Source organism: Castor canadensis, chromosome 7 (assembly GCF_047511655.1).
Source record: "Castor canadensis chromosome 7, mCasCan1.hap1v2, whole genome shotgun sequence".
NCBI classification, from domain to species: domain Eukaryota; kingdom Metazoa; phylum Chordata; class Mammalia; order Rodentia; family Castoridae; genus Castor; species Castor canadensis.
In genome coordinates this window covers 122,292,449-122,317,344 of record NC_133392.1, presented here as the reverse complement: position 1 = coordinate 122,317,344, position 24,896 = coordinate 122,292,449, and the positions used below count along the sequence as shown (strand labels likewise).

Below are 24,896 nucleotides of genomic sequence, written 5' to 3'. Positions count from 1 at the left end.
TGGATATTTTCTAACCTAATTATTATTTTTGTATATTGCCTTTATTTTTTTTGAAGGGAAGATAAGTATAGGGTATAGTAAAAGCTTAAGTTATTATAAATGCTTAAGGAATGGTTTTCTTAATTTTGTTTTCATTAGCTATGTTATAAAGCTAAGAACTTTTTTTGATCCTGCTTGGTAGTGAGAATTTTTTTCTAAAGTGTGTAAGTCTTTTTTCTTGTATTTGTAAGTAGAATAAACAGAAGACTGACTTCAGTCTCTCCGTAATTAACTAATGAGCCATGTGATGTGGCACACTTCTATTATCCCAGCACTCAGGAGGCTGAGACAGAAGAATCACAAGGTTTAGGCTAGCCTGGGCTATATAGTGAGCCCTGTCTCAACAAACCAAAATCAAACAAACACAATGACTTATGAACATGAATTCCTGTGGCTTAGGAGTTGGCAGGTGTAGGGAAGCTAAGGTTTCAAGTGGGACAGTTGTCTATAAAACATAATCATATAGTCAGTTTGTTTTGCTTCTTTTTCAATAGGTAGAATACAGAAAAAGTATGTTATTCAGTTATTAAGTATTTATGAAACTCTGGCTATTTAAAATTTTACTTTATTATGCATGACCAATTTAATTTTAGGAATATTTACTGAATGTCAGCACAATCCTTGCATAACAGCTTTTGCTTGGCATGAGAAAATGCTTTTTTGAGTACCTAATATATACCAGACACTGTACTGGAGCAAAGATAGGTCAAGATATAATTCTTACCCTCTGTGATGCATGCCTTCACAAGGAAACAAACACACAGGATGCTGGGAGTTCAGGGATAGGAATCCAAATCATACAGAGCTAGGGCTCTGTTTGATGAGTAACAGTAAGGCAGAAAATCTGGGTTAAAGATATTCCAAGTCGAGGGACATTGGATGAAAAATCACAGAGGCAAAACATGTCACCTATTTGGGGAATTGCAATGAAGTAAAGCTAGAGCATTGTTTCTGGAAGTGTGGTCCTCTGTCTTTTGTTAACATCATCTAGGAGTGGTTCTTAAACCCCTGGGTAATTCTGAGCCTTCTGAGTGATTTTCTGACTCAAATATCAGAACTACTGGGCCAGAATTAAGGAATATGAAAAAGGAATAAAAATTAGAGTATAACATATGTCACATTAAATGATATGTATAAAGTTCTACGATTAAGTTAATTTGTACAGACTATAAACCACTTTCATTTAAAACCTGATAATCCCCCTATCAATAAGTGATTTCTTTTGGGAAGGGGAATGGGGAAGTGATAGACGGTACTACAAAAGTCTTGTTTTTTAATCCTGAGATGATTCTAACAACAATTGATCAGTCTGCTAACCTTTAATTCACTGAATGTTTCATTTTTCTTTTAGTCCAAGGACAAAATGATGAGAGGCTCTCGAAGAGGATGTGTTAGACTCAGAGTGAGTATTCATTTTTATGAAAACCAATTCTGACAGAAAAAGATGTGTTATAATGAAATCATGTAGTTCTAAATTTAGCTTAGCTCCCTTTCTTAACTGTTGGGGCAAACAACCAAATCTCAGAGAGGAAAATTGAATTTCTCCAAGTAACTGATAGGTAGTATGAGAAGCAGGACTAGAACTCAGTTTTTTTGGCCCATGATTAAATGTTGTATCCATAACTTACTGATTTTTTTTTCAAATCTCCATTTTATAGACAAGGGGCAAGGGCTGAAAATTAAATGAGTTGTAGTGTTAGTGGTACAGCAACAATAGAAAGAACTCTAAAAAAATCCCTTCTGCTTTTGTTTTTCCTGTTCAACAATATTTAATAATGTATCTGTAGCAGTGCTATGTAGTAGAAATATAATTTCAGCCATATGTGTGATTAAAATTTTTCTGGTAGCCATATTTAGGAAGTAAAAAGAAACAGGTGAAATTAACTTTTTGTTTAGGGCAGTATATCCAAAATGTTATTATGTTAACATGTAATCAGTACAAAGTTAGTAATAGGATATTTTATAATATTTTTTACATATTGAGTCTTCAAAAATCCAGTCTTTTTTTTTTTTTTTTTGTGGTGCTGGAGATCAAACCCAGGTACTTGCACTTGCTAGACAAGAGCTGTACCATTAAGCTATATCTCCAGCCCTTCCAGTTGTGTGTCTTTTACACTAAGGGTATGTCTCAGCTCAGAACTAGCTATACTTCAGGGAGCCACAAGTAGCTAGTGACTATCTTACTGAATAGTGCTGCCCTTTGGCTTCATGCTGCTTTTAATTGCTCGTTTACTTCCTACCATTGTCCAAATAGGTAAAGGCAGGAAAAGAAAAGAGTGCATGGCTAGAGATTCAGTTTCTAGTACTTTACTGCATCTACCTCTGTCACAACTAGGTAGATCGGCTTCTAATAGTCCTTTCTTTTTCAAGCCCCTGTTGCTTTCTTTCTGCCATTTTTTTTTTATCCTTTTTTATTTGTTTCTGGTGCTGGAAACTGAACCTAAGCTACTCCTTATTTTTGAAGATGCATATATTTGGTATATGTTGTTGCATTTGTTAGCAGTTCTTGGTAGAATTTGAAAATTCTGTGAAGCTAAATTATAATGAAAAAAATTCTGGCACTGATAAAAATATGGTAGGATTTGCAGGATGGGCATGAGGCCTCTTTTATGCAAACAGTGTATATGTGGTAGCATAAAGATTTTTAAAAAGTTCAACTTAAACTTCTTTTTTTCCCTGTGGTACTTGGGTTTGAACTCAGGGCCTACACTTGAGCCACTACTCCACCAGCCATTTTTTTATGATGGATTTTTTTCTAGATAGGTCTTGCAAACTATTTGCCTGGGCTGGCTTCAAACCATGATCCTCTTGGTCTCTGCCTCCTTAGTAGCTAGGATTACAGGTGTGAGCCACCGGCGCCTGGCTTCAACTTACACGTCTTTATTTTTAAGTTTTCCTTTGGTTCCTCTTTTGTCTGCTTGGTCTAATTGTTTTCTAAGTACTTCTTTCAACCTCAGTCACCACTCAGTCTGGTATTAACTGCCTTTTTGGCTTGAGACTTTGGCAGAGCTGTGTTGAGACAGCATTTCAGCTAAATTTATCTGGATTTGGGCCAGTGTCTCATTGTTACAGTTAATGCACTTTAAAACATATGATGTTATTATTAACTCTTGAAACTAGCACTCAGGTTAAGAAATAGAATTTTTTCAGTTGCCCCTGAAGCCTTTCCATGTGCCCCCATCAAATTATACCACATACCTGTCTCCTATCTGTCCCTAAAGTAATAATCACTTCTGTTATAGTAATTATTTCTTGCATTTCTTAATTTTATCACACCAGTGTCCATCCCCAAATTTTATAGCTTTTTTTCTTTCTTTCTTTCTTTTTTTTTTTTTGAGGTGTGTGTGGCGGGATCTCACAAATTGGTCAGGTTGTTTTTGAAATCCTGAGTTCAAATGATTCTTCTGCTCTACCTCCTGAGTGCTGGAATTACAGGCATGAACCACCTTGCTCTGCCCAGTTATATAGTTTTATCTTGCTTATTTAAATTTGCCTTGATGGCTTTTGTTTACAGTTTATCTCTTGAAGCCAGACCCTTTGACCTGTAGGAGTTTGCCATAGTGTAGATTTTACTGATTGCATACTGGTGCAGTTCAGCATGTTCATCTGTCTTCTGTTTTTGCTGCAGATTGGCAGCTATATCCAAAGGCTGGGTCAGACTCAGGTTTGATCCTTTTGGCAAGACTATTTAGGTAGTGGTATTTTCTTTTAGCAGGAGACACACATGTCAGGTTTTTGCTCTTTATTGATATAAGGAGACATTGATGCTTAATTAATACTCATTAACTCATTGGGGATTGCAAAGTGATGATCTCATTATGTTTAACTGTGTTTATCATTATGTTTAACTAATTTATTTTTTGCAGTACTGGCTTTTGAACTCAGGCCCTTGTGGTTACCAGGCAGGTGCTCTACTGCTTGAGCCACACTGCTTGCCCAATTAAGTTTAATTTTATGAGGAATGATTTTTATAAGGAGAATCTTCTTTTCACCTATTATTTGGATACCACGTAGTGCAGTTCAAATAGGCAGGATAACTGCCTTATTATTTCCTTTTACTTACTTAGTGTTTGAGAAAATGAATTGGCTCCAGGCTACACCCATTTGTATATATCCAAAAGAATTGGAAGCAAGGACTCTAGCAAATACTTGTGCACCCATATTCATTGCAGCATTAGTTTCACTAGCCAAAAGGTAGAAGCAATTGAGTGTTTGTACACAGCCGAATAGAGCAGCAAAATGTGGTATATACCTGCAATAGAATATAATTTAGCCTTAAACATGCCTGACATATGCTATCTCCCGTGTATTTACGTGTACATTGAAATAAGGCAACCACAAAAAGACAAATATTGTATGATTCTACTTATTTTAGTACCTAGAGTAGTCAAAGTCATAGAGACAGAGAGTAGAATGGTGGTTTTCAGAGACTGGGTGTGAGGAAAATGAGATGTAATTTTTTAATGGGTATTGAGCTTTAGTTTGGGAAGATGAAGAAGTTCTGAAAATGGATGGTGGTGATGGTTGCTCAACAGTATAAATATACTTAATGTCACTGAACTCTACACTAAAAATGGTTAAGCAGCAAATATCTTGGTAACCACACACAAAAACACCCATTTATTCTCACAGTTCTGCAGGTGAAACATTTCAGTTGGGTTCTCTAAGTTCTCAGAAGGCTGGAGTCAAGGAATTGACTGGGCTCTTACCTGGAGGCACTGATGAAAAATCCTCTTCAGGCTACTTCAGGTTGTTGGCAGAGTCCAGTTCCTTGTAGTTGAAGAACTAAGGTGTTTGTTTTCTCACTGGCTGTCAGTTGCAGTCTGCTATCTACTTCTAGAGGCTGTATATACTATTCTATACCCCCTCCATCTTCAAGTCAGCAGTGTACATTGAATCTTTCTATTACTTTGAATCCTCCTGACTTCTTATTCTGCTACCAGATGCAAAAAACACTGCTGTTAAAAGACTTCCTGTGATTAGATTAGATCCACCAGATAATCTTTTTGCCATTAAATTTGACACAATCACTCCAGTGATATCTTATATTTACAGTTTCCACCCACACTCAAAGGAGAGATTATATAAGGACAAGGATCATTATGACTCATTCTTAGAATTCTGCCTGCTGCATAGCATGACAGAGAACTAACATACCAGTGTTTAAATTCCATTTTTACCCTTTGCTTGGTTGACTGAAAAATGGAGGCTATTTATAAGCTTTCTGAGCTTGAGTTTTCTTTTAAGTGGGGGTTATAGTAGCCTTTTTATTGAATTTTGTGAGAATTAGGGGTGTGTGTGTGTGTGTGTGTGTATGTATGTATGTGTGTGCGTATCTGAACCTTTTAAAGAAGCTTTGTAAAGCCAGATATGGTGACTCATGCCTTTAATCCCAGTTACTCAGGAGACTGAGGAGGATTGCAAGTGTAGCCAATCTGGGCAATTTAAACACTGTTTCAAAAGATAGTTAAAAAGGGCTGAAGGTGTTAACTCAGTGGTAGCATTTTCCTAACATGCATGAGACCCTGGGTTTAATTCCCAGCACTGCAAAACAACAGCAGCAACAAAACTAGACTGCCATTTGGCTTCCTATTTAAGAAACATCTGGAGGGTTTGTTTAAAATACAAATTCCCAAGTCTCACCTTCATGCTGCTTTAAAGTAACATTCTAGAACCTTTATTTTTAAGTATTTTTATTTTTTCTGGGTGATTGTGTTATGCAGCCAAGTTTGGGACCACTGGTGTAGAAAGAATCCAAGTGATCTGTGGCAGAATCTCACTGAACTCCACCCATTACTGATTAACATTGGGGCAGATTTCTTCACCTCTATGAAAATAACATTATACACTTTGCAGGAATTGTGAGGCTTAGCAATTATGTTTTCTTTTTTGTTGCAGTGCTGGGGATTGAACCCAAGCCCTTGCACTGCACACTGGCTAAGCAAGTACTCTACCACTGAGCTACATGCCTAGCCAACGATGGTACTTCCCCCCTTTTTTTTGGTGCTGAGGATCAAACCCAGGGTCTCACCTATTCTAGGCAAGTGTTCTACCTGTGAACTACATCCCAGCCCTGCAATTATATATGTATAGGGTTTGATACATAGAGTAAATGATAAATGCTACAGATGACAATGATGATATTGATGACAATGACAACCATTTTGACAGTGGTGGTGATAGGTAATGCATCTGTCATCTAGGTTTCAAATGAGCTTAGGGAGCTATCACTGACTATACCACTGATTACTGCCCCTTCTCCATCCATCCCATTCTGTGGTCCAATCACATTATAGTTTTCTGTTCATTCACTATGTTTATTCATTCCTCATTGACATATTTTTGTTAGGTCATGAATTTTCTGTGCCCTTTAGTGAACTCATTTTTCAAAGAGACTTTTTAAATGTTACTTCTTCTGTGCAGCCTTCCTCATCCACATCTTTCCAAAACATTTGGTGCCCCCCCCTTCCTCCACCTTTTTCTATTTGTCTCTTACAGCCATGAAAGTACTTGTTGTATGGTATTACATGTTAACTTGTCTGTTCCCATTTGATAGCAAATTCCCATCTACTGTAACATTTGCCTGGTATATAGTAAATGGGTAGCCACAAAAAGCTTATTGTTAATTTTATATATTTATAATAAATAATAAATGTTGGAGAATTTGCCTTTACTATGGTTTACATACAAAAGACCTGCAATATATGAGCAAAACATCTATATGGTTTTAGAATTGGAAAAGAAATGGGAATAGGAAAAGAAAAGAATCATAGAGGAAGCTCAGACTAGGCACTGGCTTTCACCTGTATTCCCATGATAGCCTGTCAGGTAAATAGTCATTTTATAGATGGCAAGACCGATGAGACTCAATTATTTTTAGTAGCTTACCCAGATCACACAGTGATGGTGAATCTGAGACTGAACTTGGGTTTGTCTCATTCCAAAACTCTTTTTAGTTCTTAATATACAAAGCTACCATTTTTTTTAAATGAATAGAACAATTAATGCTGAAACCCTAAGTTGTTGCAAGGTAGTGTCAATCAGTAGAAGAAAGCAGGAAAGTGAAAAGCTTTGACTGTGTTGAGTAAAGTGTGTGCCACCAGGTGGTGCTCTTGCTTTGATGAAAAAATAAAATACTGGCTGATGTTTGGGAACTGATTGCTTTCCACTCCCCTTCCTTATTCTAATCAAAAGCAAAGTATTGACATTTGCAGGTAATATCTGCAAAATGGAGAAGTAGAAGCATTAAAAAGGCAGTGTGAGGTAAAGGGAAGAACATAACATCTGTGAAATGAAATTATGATCTGAATTCTGCCACTTAAGTAGCTCTGTGAATTGGGCCAACTCATCCATTCTGCTCTGAACTTATTTTTTTTTTTTTTCAGTTTTTGGAATGGGCATTATGTCATTTACTCTTAGAATTGTGAGTATCAAATTAATTAATATATTTAAAGGTACCCAAACACAGTATTTAGAACTTGGTAAGACCTTAATGAATGGCAGTTACTGTTATAATTAATAATTACTATTAATACAGATGAATCTCAAATTCTGATGAATTCTGAAAGGGTTTAGGAACTACCAAAGTAAGGTGAATTATATTCAACAACAGTTTTAATGTTCAGTGTATTATGAGTCTTTGAAAATTATTAATCCACATATGACTTAAAAAGTCACTCTTAAGAAGTAACTCTTTTTCACCCAGTACAGTGCACTTGAGTATAGGATGAGTATACCTTCTCTGAAATGCTTGGGTGTAGAAAGTATTTCAGGTTTTGTACTTTCTTTTGATTTTTTAAAAATACTTTCACATGCATAATGATATATCTTGAGCATGGGGCCCAAATCTAAATGTAAAATTCACTTGTGTTTAATAGTCATCTTATACACATAGTCTGAAGATAATTTTTATTTATTTTTTGGTAGTACTGGGATTTGAACTCAGGGGCTGTGCTTGTCAAGCAGGTGCTCTACCACTTGAGCCATGACCCCAGCCCATCCGAAGGTAGTTTTGTGTAATAATTTTAGTGTGCCTGCACATGAGGTTAGGTGTGGAATTTTCCCCTTGTGGCACCATGTTGACACTCAGAAAGTTTTGGATTTTGGACACTGGGAATATTCAACCTGTATTCCATTTACCGATTGTGCTAGGTATGAGTTGACTGGTTTGTAAGGGTTACACGATCTGTTCTCTTTTGATTCATCACAAAAGAGGTCAGCAGCATATTATAGCAGATTATTAATAGTTTCAGCATTGATTTGTGCTAATGCCTTATTTTATTCTATAACTTTTTTTCTGTATTTCTGGTATTACTATATATCTAACAATAAGTGACATCTTAGAATGAAAGCAGAAAGACGTTATTTTTAGATTTATATATAATCTTAAAGATGTCCTCTTCCTCCCCACTTAAGTTTGAATCCCATAAGAACAGTTATCAGTTGTCTTGTCATTTCATTATGAAAAATTACCCTATTGATTTTGGCCTTTCTTGTTAATTCGGTAGCCAGCTCCATCTGTTTTCTATGAATTTGACATTGAAAGTATCCTTGGCCAAGATGTAGACATCTGTTTTATTTGGCATATATATGTCATTAGTGCTGAATGGTTTTTTAATACCTTTTTATAAATTAAAAGTTAAATAAAAAAGAAAGTGATGGAAAAATTTATTTCTAGGCAACTGCTAAACACAGGAAAGCTGAGAAAAGCATTAATATCAGGTATCAAAGACTTTAAGAAAAAAAGTTGTTACCGAGAAAGAGAATACCAGTGACCCAGTATCATGTAAATAAGGTTCTTCAGCAACAGTGGAATACATTATAAATCCCTAAACAAAACACTAGTCACTACCTCCTAACACACAGACTTCTAAATGATTCATTGGTGAAAGGAGAAATCGTAATGGAAATTATATAAACCAGAATGAAGAGCCCACATGTTAAAACCACATCTAGAGAAGTCTATGGTTTTTGTTTTTGCTTTTGAACTCGACCTTGTTCTTGCTAGGCAAGGGTTCTCTACCATTTGAGCCATGACCCCAGCTCTTTCTGCTTTTGTTATTTTTCAAATAGGGTCTCTCCTTTATGTTGGGACCAGCCAAACCATGATCCCCCTATTTCTACTTCCTGAGTAGCTGGGATGATAGACATATGTTATCATGCACAGCAAGGGAAGGAAATCAGTGAAACAGAAGAGAAAGTTGAGAAAAGAGCTGTACATATATATGGGAGTTAGGTATGTGAGACAGCATTATAAATTACATGCTACCACTTAGTAAGCGAAGCTGGGTCAATTGGCTCTCCATATGAAGAAAAAAAAGGGAATTACTGTCTATGCTATACACAGAAATCATAGTTATGAAATGAAAACTTAAATTTAGAAGTATAGAAGAATGTTTTTATGACAGAAGAGAATAATCCCAGCTCCTTGGGAGGAAGAAATTGGAAGATTGTGGTCTGAGACCAGCAGTCTCAGCAAGACCCCATCTCAACTAATGAACCCAGTATGGTGGTATGGGCCTGTAATCCCAGCTACTGGGAGGCAGAGGTAGGAGGGACATGGCCCAAGGATAGCAAAAACATGAGATCCTAGCTGAAAAATAATTAAAAGAAACAACAACTAAAGTGAAAGATGACTGAAGATGTGGCTTGAGTGGTAGAGAGCCCCTGAGTTCAGTCCCAAGTACAAACAATTAAATAAATACAAACTATAGGAGAATGTCCTTTTTTAAAAGTTTTTATAGTTTATTAATCCTTGTGAAAAATCTGCACAATTGCCGCAGATAAAGTCACTGTAGAATCTTTATTCCTTTGGCTTTTTGCCAGCATCAACACTGGCCTTTCCTGTCCCTGACTTGCTTCATTCTGTTTTTGAGTTCCTTTTGCTGTTTACTTGAGGTCCTTTCCTTCTCATACAGGCCATTGGAAGTCTGTGTTTGAGGTTTTTTTTCTTTTTTTTTTTTTTCATAGTCTAATAGTCTAAGTTACCATAAATCATGGCAAAGCCAGTTATCTTTCCAAAATGAATTCTGAATCCAAATACAAATTGACATCTGGTGTGGTCTTACACATTTTAAGTAGTTTTTCATGAATTTCTGTTTTAGGTACTGTTGCCTTCCAGGGTGAAGGACATGGATGAAGTAGTTGGTTGATCATGAACTCCCTGGTCAGGATGGTTTCATATCCTTCATGTTGGTGGCTGATCTTCAGGCAGCCAGGGAGAAAAAGAGCTGCTTCTCGCAGGCCAACCAATCAACATGGAGGAAGGACCAGGTAGCTCCAGCCTAGGGGCGTGTCCTCAGAAATTAGAGAAGGTCTTAGAGAAGAAACCCTGGTGACAACCCTTAGGAACTTTGGCAGCATTCAAAATTTAAAACCTTTGAACAAAAAAGTAGAGTGGCCAACCTATAGATAGGAAAGAAAATGTTTGCAACTGACAAAGGAATAGTATTGTTAGAAATGAATATTCCAATTGAAGACATGGGAACAAAGAATCATCTCAGTAATGCAAAACTTTACTTCTGGCCAAAAGGGTGCCAGCATGCACGTGGGCAAAACCAGCACAAAGGCGGGGCACGCAGTTTATTCCCCCTTTTATGCCTGATGCAAATAATCTGCCTCTTGACCTGGATTGGTCCAGATCAAAAGTTCACAATCTTCTCAACTAGCTGAAATTGTATACTTATTTAGGGGAGGTGTTAAGAGTCACCGTGTAGTGGGCAATTCTCACGGGCAGAGGGTGCTCAGAGGAATCTGGACAAAGAAGCTGGAAATACAGGCAATTAAAATGGCGACCTACACTTTGATAGAAGACTATTTTCTCACAATACCCAGAAAAATACAAAGAACACATATAAATCAACAACAAAAAAAAAGAAAACTCAAAACAAGGCATAAAAGGGATAGGGTAGAGAGTTTACTTAGTGTGCATGCAAGACCCTTCTTTGATGTCCAGCACTTGAAAAAAAACAGATTGTATAAAATCAGTTAAAAAAAAAAAGAAAAAAGAATACTCAGAAAGGAAATGAAAGGTAAATAAGGTAAAAATATACATTCCCAATATGGCTAGTGTGTGTATGTATATTTTTTCTTAACAGAGAAAGTACACACACAAATTTTTTTTTTCCTCAACCCAAGTAAAGATCAAACAAATGTTGAGTGAAAAAAAAACCAAAGCAGGGCCATGCACAGTGGCTCATTTTTGCTGTCCTAGCTACTTGGGAGTAGAGATTGGGAGAATCACAGTTCAAGGCCAGCTTGGGCAAAAAAGCAAGACCCTATCTAAAAAGTAACCTAAAAATCAAAAAGGGCTGAAGGTGTGGCTCAAATAGCAGAGCACTTGCCTAATGTGCAAAGCCTTGGGTTTAAACCCCAGTACTGCAAATAACAACAATAACCCGAAACAAACAAAGCAAGTTGTTGAGCATCTATTGCTGGCATCTGGGACAATGTCTAGACGGTTCAAAAAGTACTCGTTGAAAAATGATTCACTATATCATTCATGGCTTTCCATGAAGCACCTTTATTTATTTATTTGTTTTGTGGTACTGTGTTTTGAACTCTGGGGCTACATCTTGAGCCACACCACCAGCCCTTTTTTGTGAAGGTTTTTTTTCGAGATTGCGTCTTGTGAACTATTTTCCCTGGCTGGCTTCGAACCACGATCCTCCTGATCTCTGCCTCCTGAGTAGCTAGGGATTACAGGTGTGACCCACCAGTGCCTGGCTGAAAGTACCTTTTTTTGTAAGTAGGCTGGACTTCAAGCCTTCCTGCTTTCTTTTATATTGTTGACTGCCCCCCGCTTCTTTTTTTTTTTGCCTCTAGCGTATTCCTTCAGGACAGACACATATTCCTCTTTATATCTCCCAGCTGTTATTGTTTATGGCCCAGAATAGGTATTTAAAAAATATGTAACTATTGCTTATTATAACAATGCCATTTTTTTTTTTAAATTGTGTTTTGGATCAGGAGTTGCTAGAACTGGCACCTTCTGCTTTTTTGGTTTTTGGACTTTGAACAAATATTTTGATCTCTCTGAACTTCAGTTTCCTAATTTCTAAAGGAGAATTATAACTTGTCTCTAAATCTTAGACAGTGTATGTAAATACACTCTGTGAAGGTAGGGTAGCTTTCCAATGTCATTTCAGCAGTGAGGGAAAGTACTGGTTGTGGTGGCATAGTGGGAGCAACTATGCTGTGTATTCTTAGCACTATCTATGTTCCTCTTAGGAGCTACTTGAGCAATCTAGCTTCTGGAGAAGTCATCATTTCTTTTTTATTATTTTGGAACAAATTCACCAGCTCACTTTTCTCTTCTTGCAAAGGGAGTTAACCCCAAAATAGCCAGAATTTTGTTTTTCCAAACTGAAAGCAAAACTTTTTCATTTTTGGCACCAGAACCATGATTTATGTCTAAAGTATATATGTATAGAAAAAAGAGGGGGAGGTCAAGAAATCCATCTAGTTAGTCAAGACTGTGTAGCTCTAGTTACTTTCTATCTGGAGTCTGCAGCAATAGGTGTCTTGGTGAGCCCAAGTACTGACTGTAAAATGTTTGGTGATTATCATAACAATTAGTTTTTATTAAGGATAGAACACCATTCTACATATGGATTATCAAGAGGATTTTTGCTTTACCAATGAAAAAACAATTAACTGGGCCTAGTGGTTCAAACCACTAGCAATCCCAGCTACTTGTGAGGAAAAGATCAGGAGGATCATAGTTTGAGGTGAGACCCCCCATCTCAACCAGTAAGCTAGACATGATAGCACTTGTGTGTCACCTTAGTTACTGCGGGAGGCGTAAGTAGGAGGATAGTGGTCTAGGCTGGCCTGGGCAAAAACATGAGACCCTATTCCAAAAATAACTAAAGCAAAAAGGGCTTGAGGGCCTGGCTCAAGTGTTTGAGTGCCTGCCTAGCAAGTTCAGGTCCCTGAGTTCAAACCCCAGAGTCCAAAAAATCCAGTTTGAACCCAGGTAAAGAGAAGAGGAAAGATATGGTAAGCAGAAAACAAAACATATGCAAAAATGCAGTGGTGGGAAAGAACTTGGGGCAACTGGTGAACCCTCTAGCATTTTACAAGAGACTGGAGAGAGGTAGGTATGGAGCTAATTGCTAAAGGGCCTTGTGGGCTAGCCTGTGGTTTAGTGACCATATCTCTTAAACTGTGACTTTTTTTTTTTCATGTCATGAGTTTATTTACAAACATATGTAGTATGCTGTAAGTTTAAGAGTTTGATCCATTTTCCAAAGCGGCTGCCCTTCTTGAAACATTCTTCATATCTGTTACATGGATGAATTAAAATACCCTTATTTCTTAAGCAGTTGGTGTCTTACTATAAAGAATGGTGCAGCAAATCCAGATCCAAAATACAAGGTTATCATAGCCAGTAATCCCCATTTGTTTTCCACTGAAAATGGAATATTCTTTCCCAGGCCTTCCTCGTAGTGGCTCCAACAGAACATAGAGGTTGTGAACGTCTGATGCTCTGCCCCAACATGCCCCTGTTGGAAGTGCTGATGCTCTGCCCCAACATGCCCCTATTGGAAGTGCTGATGCTCTGCCCCAACATGCCCCTGTTGGAAGTGCTGCCAAACTGTGACATTCTTGAGAGGGGGATTTCTTCTTCATTATTGCTTGAGGTCAGCAGGAGTAATCCAGTATTGTTCTAGGCAATCCAGGTTATTTTGGTCACCTTAAGTGAAGATGAGGAAGAGCCATTGATACGGTTACATATCCTTTAAGGAATAGAAGTATGAATTGTAGAGTTGTATTTAATAGGTGTACAAGCATATATATAACAAAAGATTTGAACAGCCATATTTATGGCAGCTTTATTTTAATAATTTAAAGTTGGAAACAATATAAATGTCCATCTACAGTGGAATGAATGAATCTCACAAACATTTTGTGTGAAAGAAGACAGATTAAAAAATACACAAATGAGTCAATTTGTATAAAGTTCAAAGACAACTAATTTGTAATGTTGAAATTAAGAATAGTGTTTACCTCTGGGATGGTGGGGGAGGGTAAATGATTTGGAAGGGTTACAAGGGAAGCTGCTGTTCATTGAGCTTCTACACTTATTATTTGTGTATACGTTACACTTCAGAATAACATCTTCCAAGTGTATGTGTAAAATGCTTATTAGCATCATACCGTACTTATTGAAAATGCTCAATAATTGGTAGTGTTAACTATTCACTGTGGTTTTGTTCTCTGTGATGATAATGCTACATTGGAAAACATTGTCTTAATACCTTACACGGCTGCAAAATGCTTTGCAATTTCTGCAGTTTTTAAAATGTTCTGTATTAGTGCTGTCCAGTTCTGCAGCTACTAGGACTAAAAAACTTCTTTTTTTTGGTGCTGGGGATTGAACCCAGGGCCTTATGCATGTTAAACATGTGCTATACTCCCAGTCCCAATTATTTTTAAATTTTACTTAATTTTAATTAAAATTAAAATTGAAGTATCCACATGTGGCTAATGACTGTTATATTGGGTGTAGGGTGTTATCACAGGAAATAGTTGACTCAATGAGAATGGCAATGAAGTATTTTTTTTTTAACAAATCAAGAACTGAGAAGGCAGACTGTCATATGAATTGTGCATACATACATTAACGTACACTTAGGATAATGGCAAGATGTGATTGGTTCCACCGTCTTTAAAGAAGCCTTTGGAGAGAGAGGGGAAATATATAATAGACCAGACAAGAATGATTTCTCCCATACAGTTATCAAAGGTACTTTGGGGAAAATATTTCTGAAGTATAGCTTAGGCACTGAAGAGCCATTGAAAGAGAAGCTCTCAAGAAAGAAATGGTCAGCAAAAGTGCTGTATGACAAATTAAAGAATAGGGAAGTGGTCATTGGAGGCCTGTCAGAGAGAAGTTTGGTGTAGCGAGAGGAAGGAGGCCAAACTGCAGGAATGGATGTAAGGTTAAGGTCTGGCCAGTTTTTAAAAAGCTCTTCTCTGAAAGCAACGAGAGGGAAGGTGAGAGTTAGAGAGAGATAAGGGGTTTTTCTTGTGTTTCACAAATGGTGGGGAACTGAGCTAGAGGAATGACATGAAAAAGTGAATTTTTTTTTCAGTGTGTTAAGAAATGTTGAGACTGAGCACATTAGGATCTTTTGTTGGGGTGGGGAGGAAGGAGGTGCTGAAGTGATAACAATAGAAAGGTTAGTTGAACCAGAATTCTAACAGTCTTGAATAGCATTAAGAAATAATGTTGACTTCATTAGTTCATGGGGAGCCAAGGAAGGTTTTAAACAGATATGCTGTCTAAAGTTTGTGCTTGAGAAATACTTCTCTAGCAATAGCAAAGACTGTGTATCAGAAGGTGGCCAGACTGAAGGTAGATGTATTGAATTATTAATCAAGAAATAGGTGAAAGATGCTAAGTGTGGTGGCTCACACCTATAATCCTAGCTATCTGGGAGGCAGAGATCAAGAGGATCATAGTTAGCAGCCACCCAGGCAAAAAGTTACGGAGACCCCATCTTAACCAATAAGCCATTTGTGGTGGTGCACAGTCTATAATACCAGCTATATGGGAGGCTATAGGTAGGAAGACTGAGGTCTGAGGCTGTGCCCTACCAAAAAACCACGAGACCCTACCTGAAAATTAGCTAAAGTAGAAAAGGGCTGGTAGTATGACTCAAGTGGTAGTAGCAGCCTAACCTGAGGCCCCAAGTTTAAACCCCAGCATCACACTCACACACCACACGCACACACACATGCGCGCGTGCACACACACACATAAATGGTGAAAACCTGAATTAGAGCAGTAGCTGTGAGGCTGGAGAAGAGTTGTTGAATTTCAGATAATAATAGAGTATTTGCCTAGCATGTACAAGATCCTGGGTTCTGTCCTGGGGGCGAGGGTAGATAACAGTTCAGAGGTGGAATTAGCATATATTGGAGTGATAGAATGATAGAATGATGGAGAATTTGGGTAGGCTCTGGGAGTTTCTATCTGAGTTGGTAAGTGTGGTGAAAGTACATTAATGAACCCAAAAGAAAGAATAGGTATTTCGAAGTGGGTGTGTTACAACAGCTTTGTTGAGATGCAATTTACATACTATATAGTTCATTTAAATACGCAGTTAGTGTTTTTGGTATATTCAGAGGGCTGTCCAACCTTCAACACTAGTTAACTTTAGAATGCTTTCATTGGTTCATGAGAAATCCAGTACCAGCTGGGTGTGATGGTTTGTACCTATAATGCCAGCTACTTGAGAAGGAGGATTACTTGAGCCCAGGAAGACCCTGTCTCAAGAAACAACCACTACCACCACCAAACTAGAAACCCAGTACCCATTAGTATTCTCTCCCCATTTCACCCCAGCTCCTTCCTCTATCCCTAGGGAACCATTAAACTACTTTCAGTCTCTATGAGTTTGCCTCTTGTGAGTATTTTATATATATGGAATCATGAAAGACATAGTCTGCAGTGACTTAGCATACCATTTTCAAGGTTCATCCATATAGATGAATGTTTTGCTTTGTATTATACTCATTTCTTTGCATGTTTTGTCTCCACTACTGGAATATAAGTGCCTTAAGGAACTATTCCAGAGCTATATTTAGCACACAATTTTTGTATTTAGTTATTAAATACTACTATAATATTATATATTTAGATTCAGCAAATGGTTGCTACATCATAATTTAGGTTAACTCAGTCACAAAATTAAGTTAACCAAAGTGAACTGCTCCCATACATGCTTCCCCATAAAGTGTATATGTATTTGCCATCATGGAATAAGTTGGTACTATGCCAATGGTGATTCAGCCCTGGTTCTGCCTCTTAACTCTTTGTGTGACCTTGGGTAAGTCATTATACTCTCTGGAGACACTCTCCTTATTTAAAAATTGGGATAAAACCTCTTCCCCAATCTGAAACTGAAAAATAAATGAGATAATTCTAATGGATGGGGTTTGGATAGAGGTGAGGTTTATCCAGACAGTGATCTCTGAGAAGAAATGAATAAATATTTGACTCTGTTACCTAATATTTCTTGGGTAGAAGTAGTCCCTCTACATAGTCTTTTCAAGTTTTCCCCTTGAGTCTTATCAATCCACATTTTCAAGGTTTTTGAAAATGGGCTCACTGAGAGTAATGTCTGCTGGGTCCATAGCTTACTGCTTCTCTCACCATCCTGTGGCATTTGACCTATCCCAGGTTCTCTAGTTTTTTCTCTGGGATTCTAAGATAGTTATTTCTTAAGGACATTAACCAAAACTACGTATTTTGCAGTTTTCTTTTAATTCCTGTTGTTTGAACAGGATACATACAGTTGGATATAAAGGAAAAAAAAAGTGAAAGGTTTTAAAATCAGTCTCTTCACCTTCCCCAAACAACTTATAAATGTAGGTCCTTGTCCTCTTCCTTCATTTTGACAATTGTTCATATTTTTCTTTAGAAAACACATACTGTTTATACTTGAGTGCCATGTGTCAAAATAAATAAAATTGTCTAGGATTTCCAAGACCTCATAACAGTTCAGTGAGAAGAGGCAGCCATATAAACAAATAATGGTAATACAGCATGAAAACTGCAACAGTTTTGGGAGCATATGGCAAAAAGGATTGGACTATGTTTTGAAGCAAATGTCATCTAGTGTTTCTGCACTAACAAGCATAACACAGAAGCTGCCTGATGAAGAGCACCTGACTTCTTTGAACCTCACAACAATCTGGGCAAGTGTAGATTTTTGACTCCTATTTTAGAGAGAAATTTAAAGCCCAGAAAGCTCAGTGGCTGGCTCTTAAACAGATTCCAGATTCAGCTTCTGTATTTGTCCCCTCCCCCTCCCACCACATCCGTGACCCTTATGCAGAGCATAGAAAGTCACCATGCAGTGTCCTGGAATGTACTGCTAGTCCCTCTCGTTTAGTTCTTCCTCCTGAAGCAAAACTAGACTTTCATATTTCTCCGTTTTGTCTAGCCTGCTTCCAGTGTCCTCTGTGTATTGAGTATTCCAGGACTGTAGCAGTAGTGAATATTGCTGATGTCATTGTTTGCCTTATTGGGATTTTGCTCTTTGTTTCACAGGGAGCTGTGATTGGTATAGACGATGAGGACGACAGCACCTTCACAATAACTGTTGATCAGAAAACCTTCCATTTCCAGGGTGAGCTGAAAGAAGAGATTTTTTCTCTTCACAGTCCCAACTGCTTCTTTCCTTGTCTTTTGGGTTGTTTGCTGAATGACTTGGTTGGTTTGCAACTGATCCTGCATGAATGAGTACACAGGAACATTTAGAGAAATTGGTACTGCAGGTTAGGCAGGGATTTGTATCTGCAGTGGATATACTTTTATTTGAAATGACTGTGGATCTGGCTACAATTGGAGATTAAAAATTTAAAGGATAAAAATCAGTGAAAAGGGAGAGAGAGAGAGTAATGGGCTGCTGCTGCTGCTGCTGCTGGCTTGTGTTTACAGAAGGTTGCTGATCTTCTTTATCGAGGAGTGTGGTTCTGCTTCTGCATGAAGAATTTAAACACCGATTGTGAAGGTTGCAGTGTTTGTCCATGTAAAACTCAAAATGTAAATTAAATTGAAGCTACCACTAGCTTCAATTTAACCTTTTTAACCTTTTTAAGGAAACCTTTTCCTTAAAGGTTTTGTTGTGCTTCAAGAACTACAGGTTTGCATTCATTTCATCTGCATTTCCGTGTCTTGTCTGCCAGCCATCATTTCTCTGCTATTATCCTTTTTATAGTTAACAACACCAATGCCATCTGCCACTGCTATGTTTCGGCATTGCATGCTATGGTTCACCGGTAGAAAGGGTAAGGTACTATATAATCATTCTCATTTCAGCTTGCTTTGAAAGCGCTAAATCAGCAAATAAAAGTCAATTTTAGTGATCTTGTCCTAATGTACTTCTCATCTGTTAGGAGTGCCTAATAGTTTTGGTAGTTAGTATTTTTAGTTATTTTGCCTGTCTAGAATAATCTCTTTTTATGCTTAAAGGAGTCTAAAAACTTAGAAATGAGAATATTTGAAGATGGTAGCACTTTCTCTGAACTGCAAGTGATAATGCACTATTATAGATGCTAGGTACACCAAGATAAATAAATATGTAGCTTAAAAATGTTTTGTTCATGAAGTTTTAATAGTGATCAGGTATGCTATAGGAGGGTGTTCAGGCAGCTATTGTCCTGTGCTAGGAAAGTATATTACAGATATCTTCCTTCATTGTTCTATTTAAGAAATCGATTCATAGAAGTGAAAGATGCAGCTTATATATGATAAGTGTATTTAGTAGTGCTATTTCTAATGCTTTTTCCTGCTTATCCTTATTGAGTTTGGTAATATTATTTATTCAGAACTGCTTAAATAATGATGCTTTCCTGAAATTGTCCATTATATTTAACTTCATAAAACATTTTTAATCTTATTATAAAAACCCAGAGTTCTTATTTTCAGGTTAAATATATAATCCTACTTAAAAAGCAAAGCAGATAATTCCTGAATGCTGGAACTCTTTATTTGAATGAAGTTGTATACTTTAATGCATTTCAAGTAAGAGCTGCTTGATGCAAGTAAGGCTGCAGTACAGAATTCTCTGCTCTGCAGTTACTAAGGTGGCACCTCCTTTGGACTTCCAGAAGCTATGTTATTGTGTATTTAAAGGAGAAGAGACTGGTTCTGTAGAGCAAAGGCACCGCTATCTTCTTGTTTTTTTTAATATTATTTCTGTTAAGCTGATTCCCCCTTTAACATTTGTATATTTGACTTGTTTATGAAAGAAGACATTCCTCTAATGAGTTATTTAAATTATAAGGATAAATAAGAGTTATGTGCATTTTTAAAATGAATTCTTAGTTCTGAGACTGATTGTTTTCTACTATAGCAGTTATGGAAGTCTTAGGCATCATGAGATCTAGCTTTCACAAAGAACCTGGTAAGATTATATTTATTTTTTGGCAATTATGAGAGTTATTTCACATTTATAGATCCTTGCTCAGAAAATCTCTGCAAATTTGATTTTAAAAAGTTCTCAGTGTCTGATAGACCTTAAATTCTTGAGAATTGAAAGCAGTTTTTGGTTGATATACTTTAACATAACATGTTCAAATGTGCTGCAGTATTTATCTTTTTGTGGAGCTTAGGATAAAACTCAGGACTCTGTACATGCTAGGCAGAGTTCTGTCACTGACCTACATCCTAACCCAGTTTTTATTTATTATGCCAGAACTCTCCTTTCCTTCCTTCCTTCCTTCCTTCCTTCCTTCCTTCCTTCCTTCCTTCCTTCCTTCCTTCCTTCCTTCCTTCCTTCCTTCCTTCCTTTCTTCCTTCCTTCCTTCCTTCCTTCCTTCCTTCCTTCCTTCCTTCCTTCCCTCCCTCCCTCCCTCCCTCCCTCCCTCCCTTCCTTCCCTCTGTCTCCCCCTCCCTCCCCCTTTCTCTCTCCCTCCCTCCCCTCTCTTTCTCTCTCTCTCTTTCTTTCTTTAGCTCTTTCTCTCTCTCCCTCTCTCTCTCCCCCTCCCTTTCCCTCTCCCTCTCCCTCTTTCTTGCCAACTAGGGTTAGAACTCAGAGCTTTATACTTGCAAAGCAGGCGCTCTACTGCTTGAGCTGCACCTCCAGTCCAGTTTGCTCTGGTTATTTTGGAGATGTGGTCTCACAAACTATTTGCCCCAGCTGACTTCAAACTGTAGTCCTCCTCTTCTCAGCCTCTCAAGTAGATAGGATTACAGGTGTGAGCTACTGGTGCTCAGCTTATGCCAGAACTCTTGAAAACAATTGAAACATCTGTAAAGCAAATTCTACTGTCAACTGTTAAAGAGAAAGCTAGAGTTTGTTCAGACTCATTCATTATGCATTCAACATCTAGTTTAGACATTATTTTGGGGACACAGTAGTCTTCAAAACAGTTAAAATTCCTTACCTTCTTGGGTCATTCATTCATTCTGGTAGAGGAAAAAGCCAATAAATGAGATGTATTAGAAAAGTACATAAGAGAGTGATAAGACTTGGGGAGAAGAAAAAAATAAAGCAGAAAAGGAGAAAATGAAGTGGAAAAGTGTGTGTGTGTGTGTGTGTGTGTGTGTGTGTGTATAGGGGGTTTTGAAAGTTTAGATAGGATGGCCAGGGAAAGGCTCACTAAGATAGTGTCTTTTGGTGAAAGAGCTAAAGAAAGTGAGGGAACAAAATACATGGCTTATGTTGGGAAGTGGGGGGAGAGCAGGCACATCATTCCAGGCAGATGTAATAATAAGTACAGAAGAGTGTTCCTGCCACACTTGAAGAATAGCAAGGAGGCCAGCTGTGGTAGGAGTGCATATGACAATGGAGAAGAGTAGTAGGAAATAAAGAGGTAACAGGGAGCCCAATCATGTTAGGTCTTTATAAGGACACTGAATTTCATTGAGAGGAATGGCCATTTACAGGGTTTTAAGCGGAGGAATGACACAATATGATTCATGTTTTAATAGAATCATTGTTACTAATTTGTTGAGAATAAAATGCAGAGGAATAAGGACAGAAGGGGAACTATTTAGGAGGCTCTTGTAAGCCAGAAGAGAATAGTTATGTTTCCTACATGGTGGCAGTGCAAGTAGGGAGGTATAATGAAATGGGGTCAAATTGTGTGTTTTATCAACTTTAGTGAGGCATACTTACCATAAAATAAAATGTGCTTATCATATTGTTCAATGAGTTTTGACAGATTTACTTTGTCACTGTGATCAAGATATAGAACATTTCCATCATTTCAGAGATTCCTCTATACCCCTTTCACTCAACTGCCATTCCCAACTCCTAGTCCCAGGCAACCACTGATTATCTGCTTTTGTGGGTTTTTTTTTCCCCCCTGGTGATACTGGGCTTTGAACTCAGGGTCTCTTCCTTGCTAGGCAGGTGTTCTACCACTTGACCCTCAGTACATTTGCTTTTAGTTTGTTTTTCATATAAGGTCTCAAAATTCTGCTCATGCCAGCCTCAGACTGCAATCCTCCTGACTGTCTACCTTCTGAATAGTTAGAATTGCAGGTGTGTGCCACCATGCCTAGGTCACTAATATACTTTCTGAGATTGTAGGCCAGGTGTGGTGGCTCACATCTTTAATCATAGCTATGTGGGAAGCAGAGATTGGAAGAAATGTGGTTTGAGGCCAGCCCTGGCAAAAAGTTAGCAAGACCCCATCTCAACCAATAAGCCAGAATGTTGGTGCATGCCTGTGGTCCCAGCTACATGGGAGGCCAAATATAGGTTATAGATAGGCTGGGCCCAGCAAAAAAAATGTAAGACCCTATCTAAAAATTTACCTAAAATAAAATGAACTGGGAGCATGGTTCAGGTGGTAGAGCACGTGTAGGCCCTCAGTTCAAAAATCAGTATCTGCCCCCACATCCCCACACACAAGAGATTGTTCATTTGGAGAATTTCACATAAATGGAATCATATAGTTTTACTTTACTTTTTCTGGCTCTATTTTAACTCAGCATGTTTTTAAGATTCATCCATGATATTGCATATTTTAGTAGTTCCATTTATATTGCTAAGTGATATTCTATTGTAAATATCATATTTATTTTGAAGGTAGAGCTATAGCATATGACAGAAAGACAAGTCCAAGTTGACACCAAGATTTTTGACTTGAATTTCCAGAATGGACTTGCCATCAACTGATGTGGGTGATTGCAGAGAGAACTAGTTTTGAGTGAGGGGGAACTTAACTTTGCATATGCTTATTAAATAAGTTTTAAATGCCCATTAAATATCCAAATGGAAATTTCAAGTATGCAGTTGGCGTATGGCCTTCAGGTTGCAAATAATTTAGAGGGGGCCATTGGCCATGAAAATCTGGGAATAAGTGTAGAAAGAAAAGAGACCCAAGAACTGAGCCCTGTGCACTTGAACATTTACTAAGAGGATACAAGATGAGGCAGAATCAGCAAAAGAAATGAGAAGAGGAGGAAGAAAATCAAGTAAATGTGGTACCCTGGAAGCCTAGCGAGAAGGTGTTTCCAGAAGAAAAATCAGCAACCACGTCAGATGCTGCTGGCAGACCAAGCAAGATGACAACTAAGAAATAACCACAGGATTTAATAAAGACCTTGAAGAGAGTGATTTTAAGATAGGAGTATAGACGGTGCTTTCTAGTTTTGCTGTAAAGGGAGGGTGAGAAATATAGCTGTAGCTGGTGGAGGATGAGGGGACAAGTGAATCAGAGGGAAAACTTGATGCAGGAGAGAAAAGGGACAATTGCTGGATCAGTATCCTTGAGAAAGCAAGACAGAATTGGACCTAATGCACAGGAGAAGGCATTGCCTTTGGCTAATAGCATGGACAGTTCATCATACAGTGAGATAGTTGTGATTATTGATGGACCCTGAATGGATTAAAGTAGTGGTAATTGAGAAAGCAAAGAGAGTAGATTATAGAGATTTTTAGGAGGTTATTCAATAGGAACTAGTGATTGTTAGGAAATGAGAGGAGAGCTTATTATTGGATATTGCCAACATCTGAATAGAGAATCCAGGAGAACAGGTAGAGGGACTGCTTGTGTTTGAGGAACACAGATGATGGTAATTGAATCTAAGTCTGAGCTGCAAATGGAAATTTATTGGTAGGTGAAACTAGAAGTTGAAAATTTGAATGTCCAGTGGCTAGGCAGGTAAGTAAATGAATGAAGGGTAAAGCTGGGTAAAGACTCCAGCAATGTGGAGAGCTGGTACCCTGTTTAAAGGGATAGCTGCTATTTAGTTCCAGATAGTTGGTGATGCTTGCCAAAAATCGCCAAATCATCCAGTTTTTTCAAGAGAAGCCAGAAATTCAGATTTTTTTTTTAAAGTGTCATTAAGGCTGGGCACCAGTGGTTTGTGCCTATAATCCTAGCTACTCAGGAGGCAGACATCAGGACGATCACGGTTTGAAGCCAGCCTAGGGAAATAGTTTGCGAGACCCTATCTCGCAAAACCCTTCACAAAAATAGGGCTGGTGGAGTGGCTCAAGATGGAGGCTCTGAGTTCCAGCCCCAGTACTGCAAAAAAAAAAAAAAAAAGACGCCAGTGGCTCATGCCTGTAATTCTAGATAGCTGGGAGGCTAAGATGAGGAGGATCACTGGTCGCAGCCAGCCTGGACAAATAGTTCACAAGACTCCATCTCCAAAATAACCAGAGTAAAATGGACTGGAAGTGTAGCTCAAGTAGTGGAGCACCTGCTGTGCAAATGTGAAGCCCTGAGTTTAAACTCCAATCTCACAAAAAAAAAAAAAAAAAAAAAAAAAGCTTCTGTGGTGTGGCTCAGTGGTAGAGTGCTTGAGGACCTATGTTTCATACACAGCACCACAAATAAATAAATAAACTTCTGACTATTCAGCATGTCCAAACTTGTTCCAAAATAGTCAGTTGCAGTTTGAACTACCTAATTATCTATGTGGAATGTTTTTATTCAGCATTCATTCAACTATTCCTTTTGTATCTACCACAGATATATAATGAGCAAGGCACTTTGCTAGGCACTAGAGATATAGTAACAAGACTGACAAAATCCTGCTTTCTAGGTGCTTACAATCCAGTGGAGGAAGAAATCAATCAATAATCTAGTAAGGTGTTACATGTATTATATACTTACTGTTCTCAAACTTCTAGGTCTGAGTATCTTAGTATATTTTTAAAAATTGCATGAGGACTTCCAAGAGCCTGTGTTCTTATGTGTCTCTTACTGTTTGCCAATTTAGAAATGAAAATAGGTATTTAAAACATATTTATTTAAAAATATCAATAAGAAATCCATTCTACTCTTAACATTCTATAACAAAATAATCATTCATTCCCCCCTCTCCAACCCAAAACAGAAGAGTGATTGCAGTACATTTTGTAATTCTCTTTACTTTC

The 24,896-nt window shown here is 37.8% G+C and overlaps 1 protein-coding gene and 1 pseudogene across 7 annotated transcripts in view; one reads left to right on the top strand and one right to left on the bottom strand.

Moving 5' to 3' along the window:
* The window catches only part of Osbpl9 (oxysterol binding protein like 9), a 152,017-nt gene that overhangs the window by 40,847 nt on the left and 86,274 nt on the right, over window positions 1–24,896 (top strand). For 6 of the 7 annotated variants that reach the window (XM_074080152.1, XM_074080150.1, XM_074080149.1 and 3 more), the window contains exons 2-3: window positions 1,391–1,441; window positions 18,104–18,182. In XM_074080152.1, the coding sequence (XP_073936253.1) occupies window positions 1,391–1,441; window positions 18,104–18,182 (130 nt within the window). Of the gene's footprint in view, window positions 1–1,390; window positions 1,442–10,293; window positions 10,312–18,103; window positions 18,183–24,896 lie in introns of those variants that run through there. The other variant, XM_074080151.1, reaches the window with a different exon arrangement.
* On the bottom strand, window positions 13,227–13,540 carry LOC109684271 (cytochrome c oxidase subunit 7C, mitochondrial pseudogene; annotated as a pseudogene).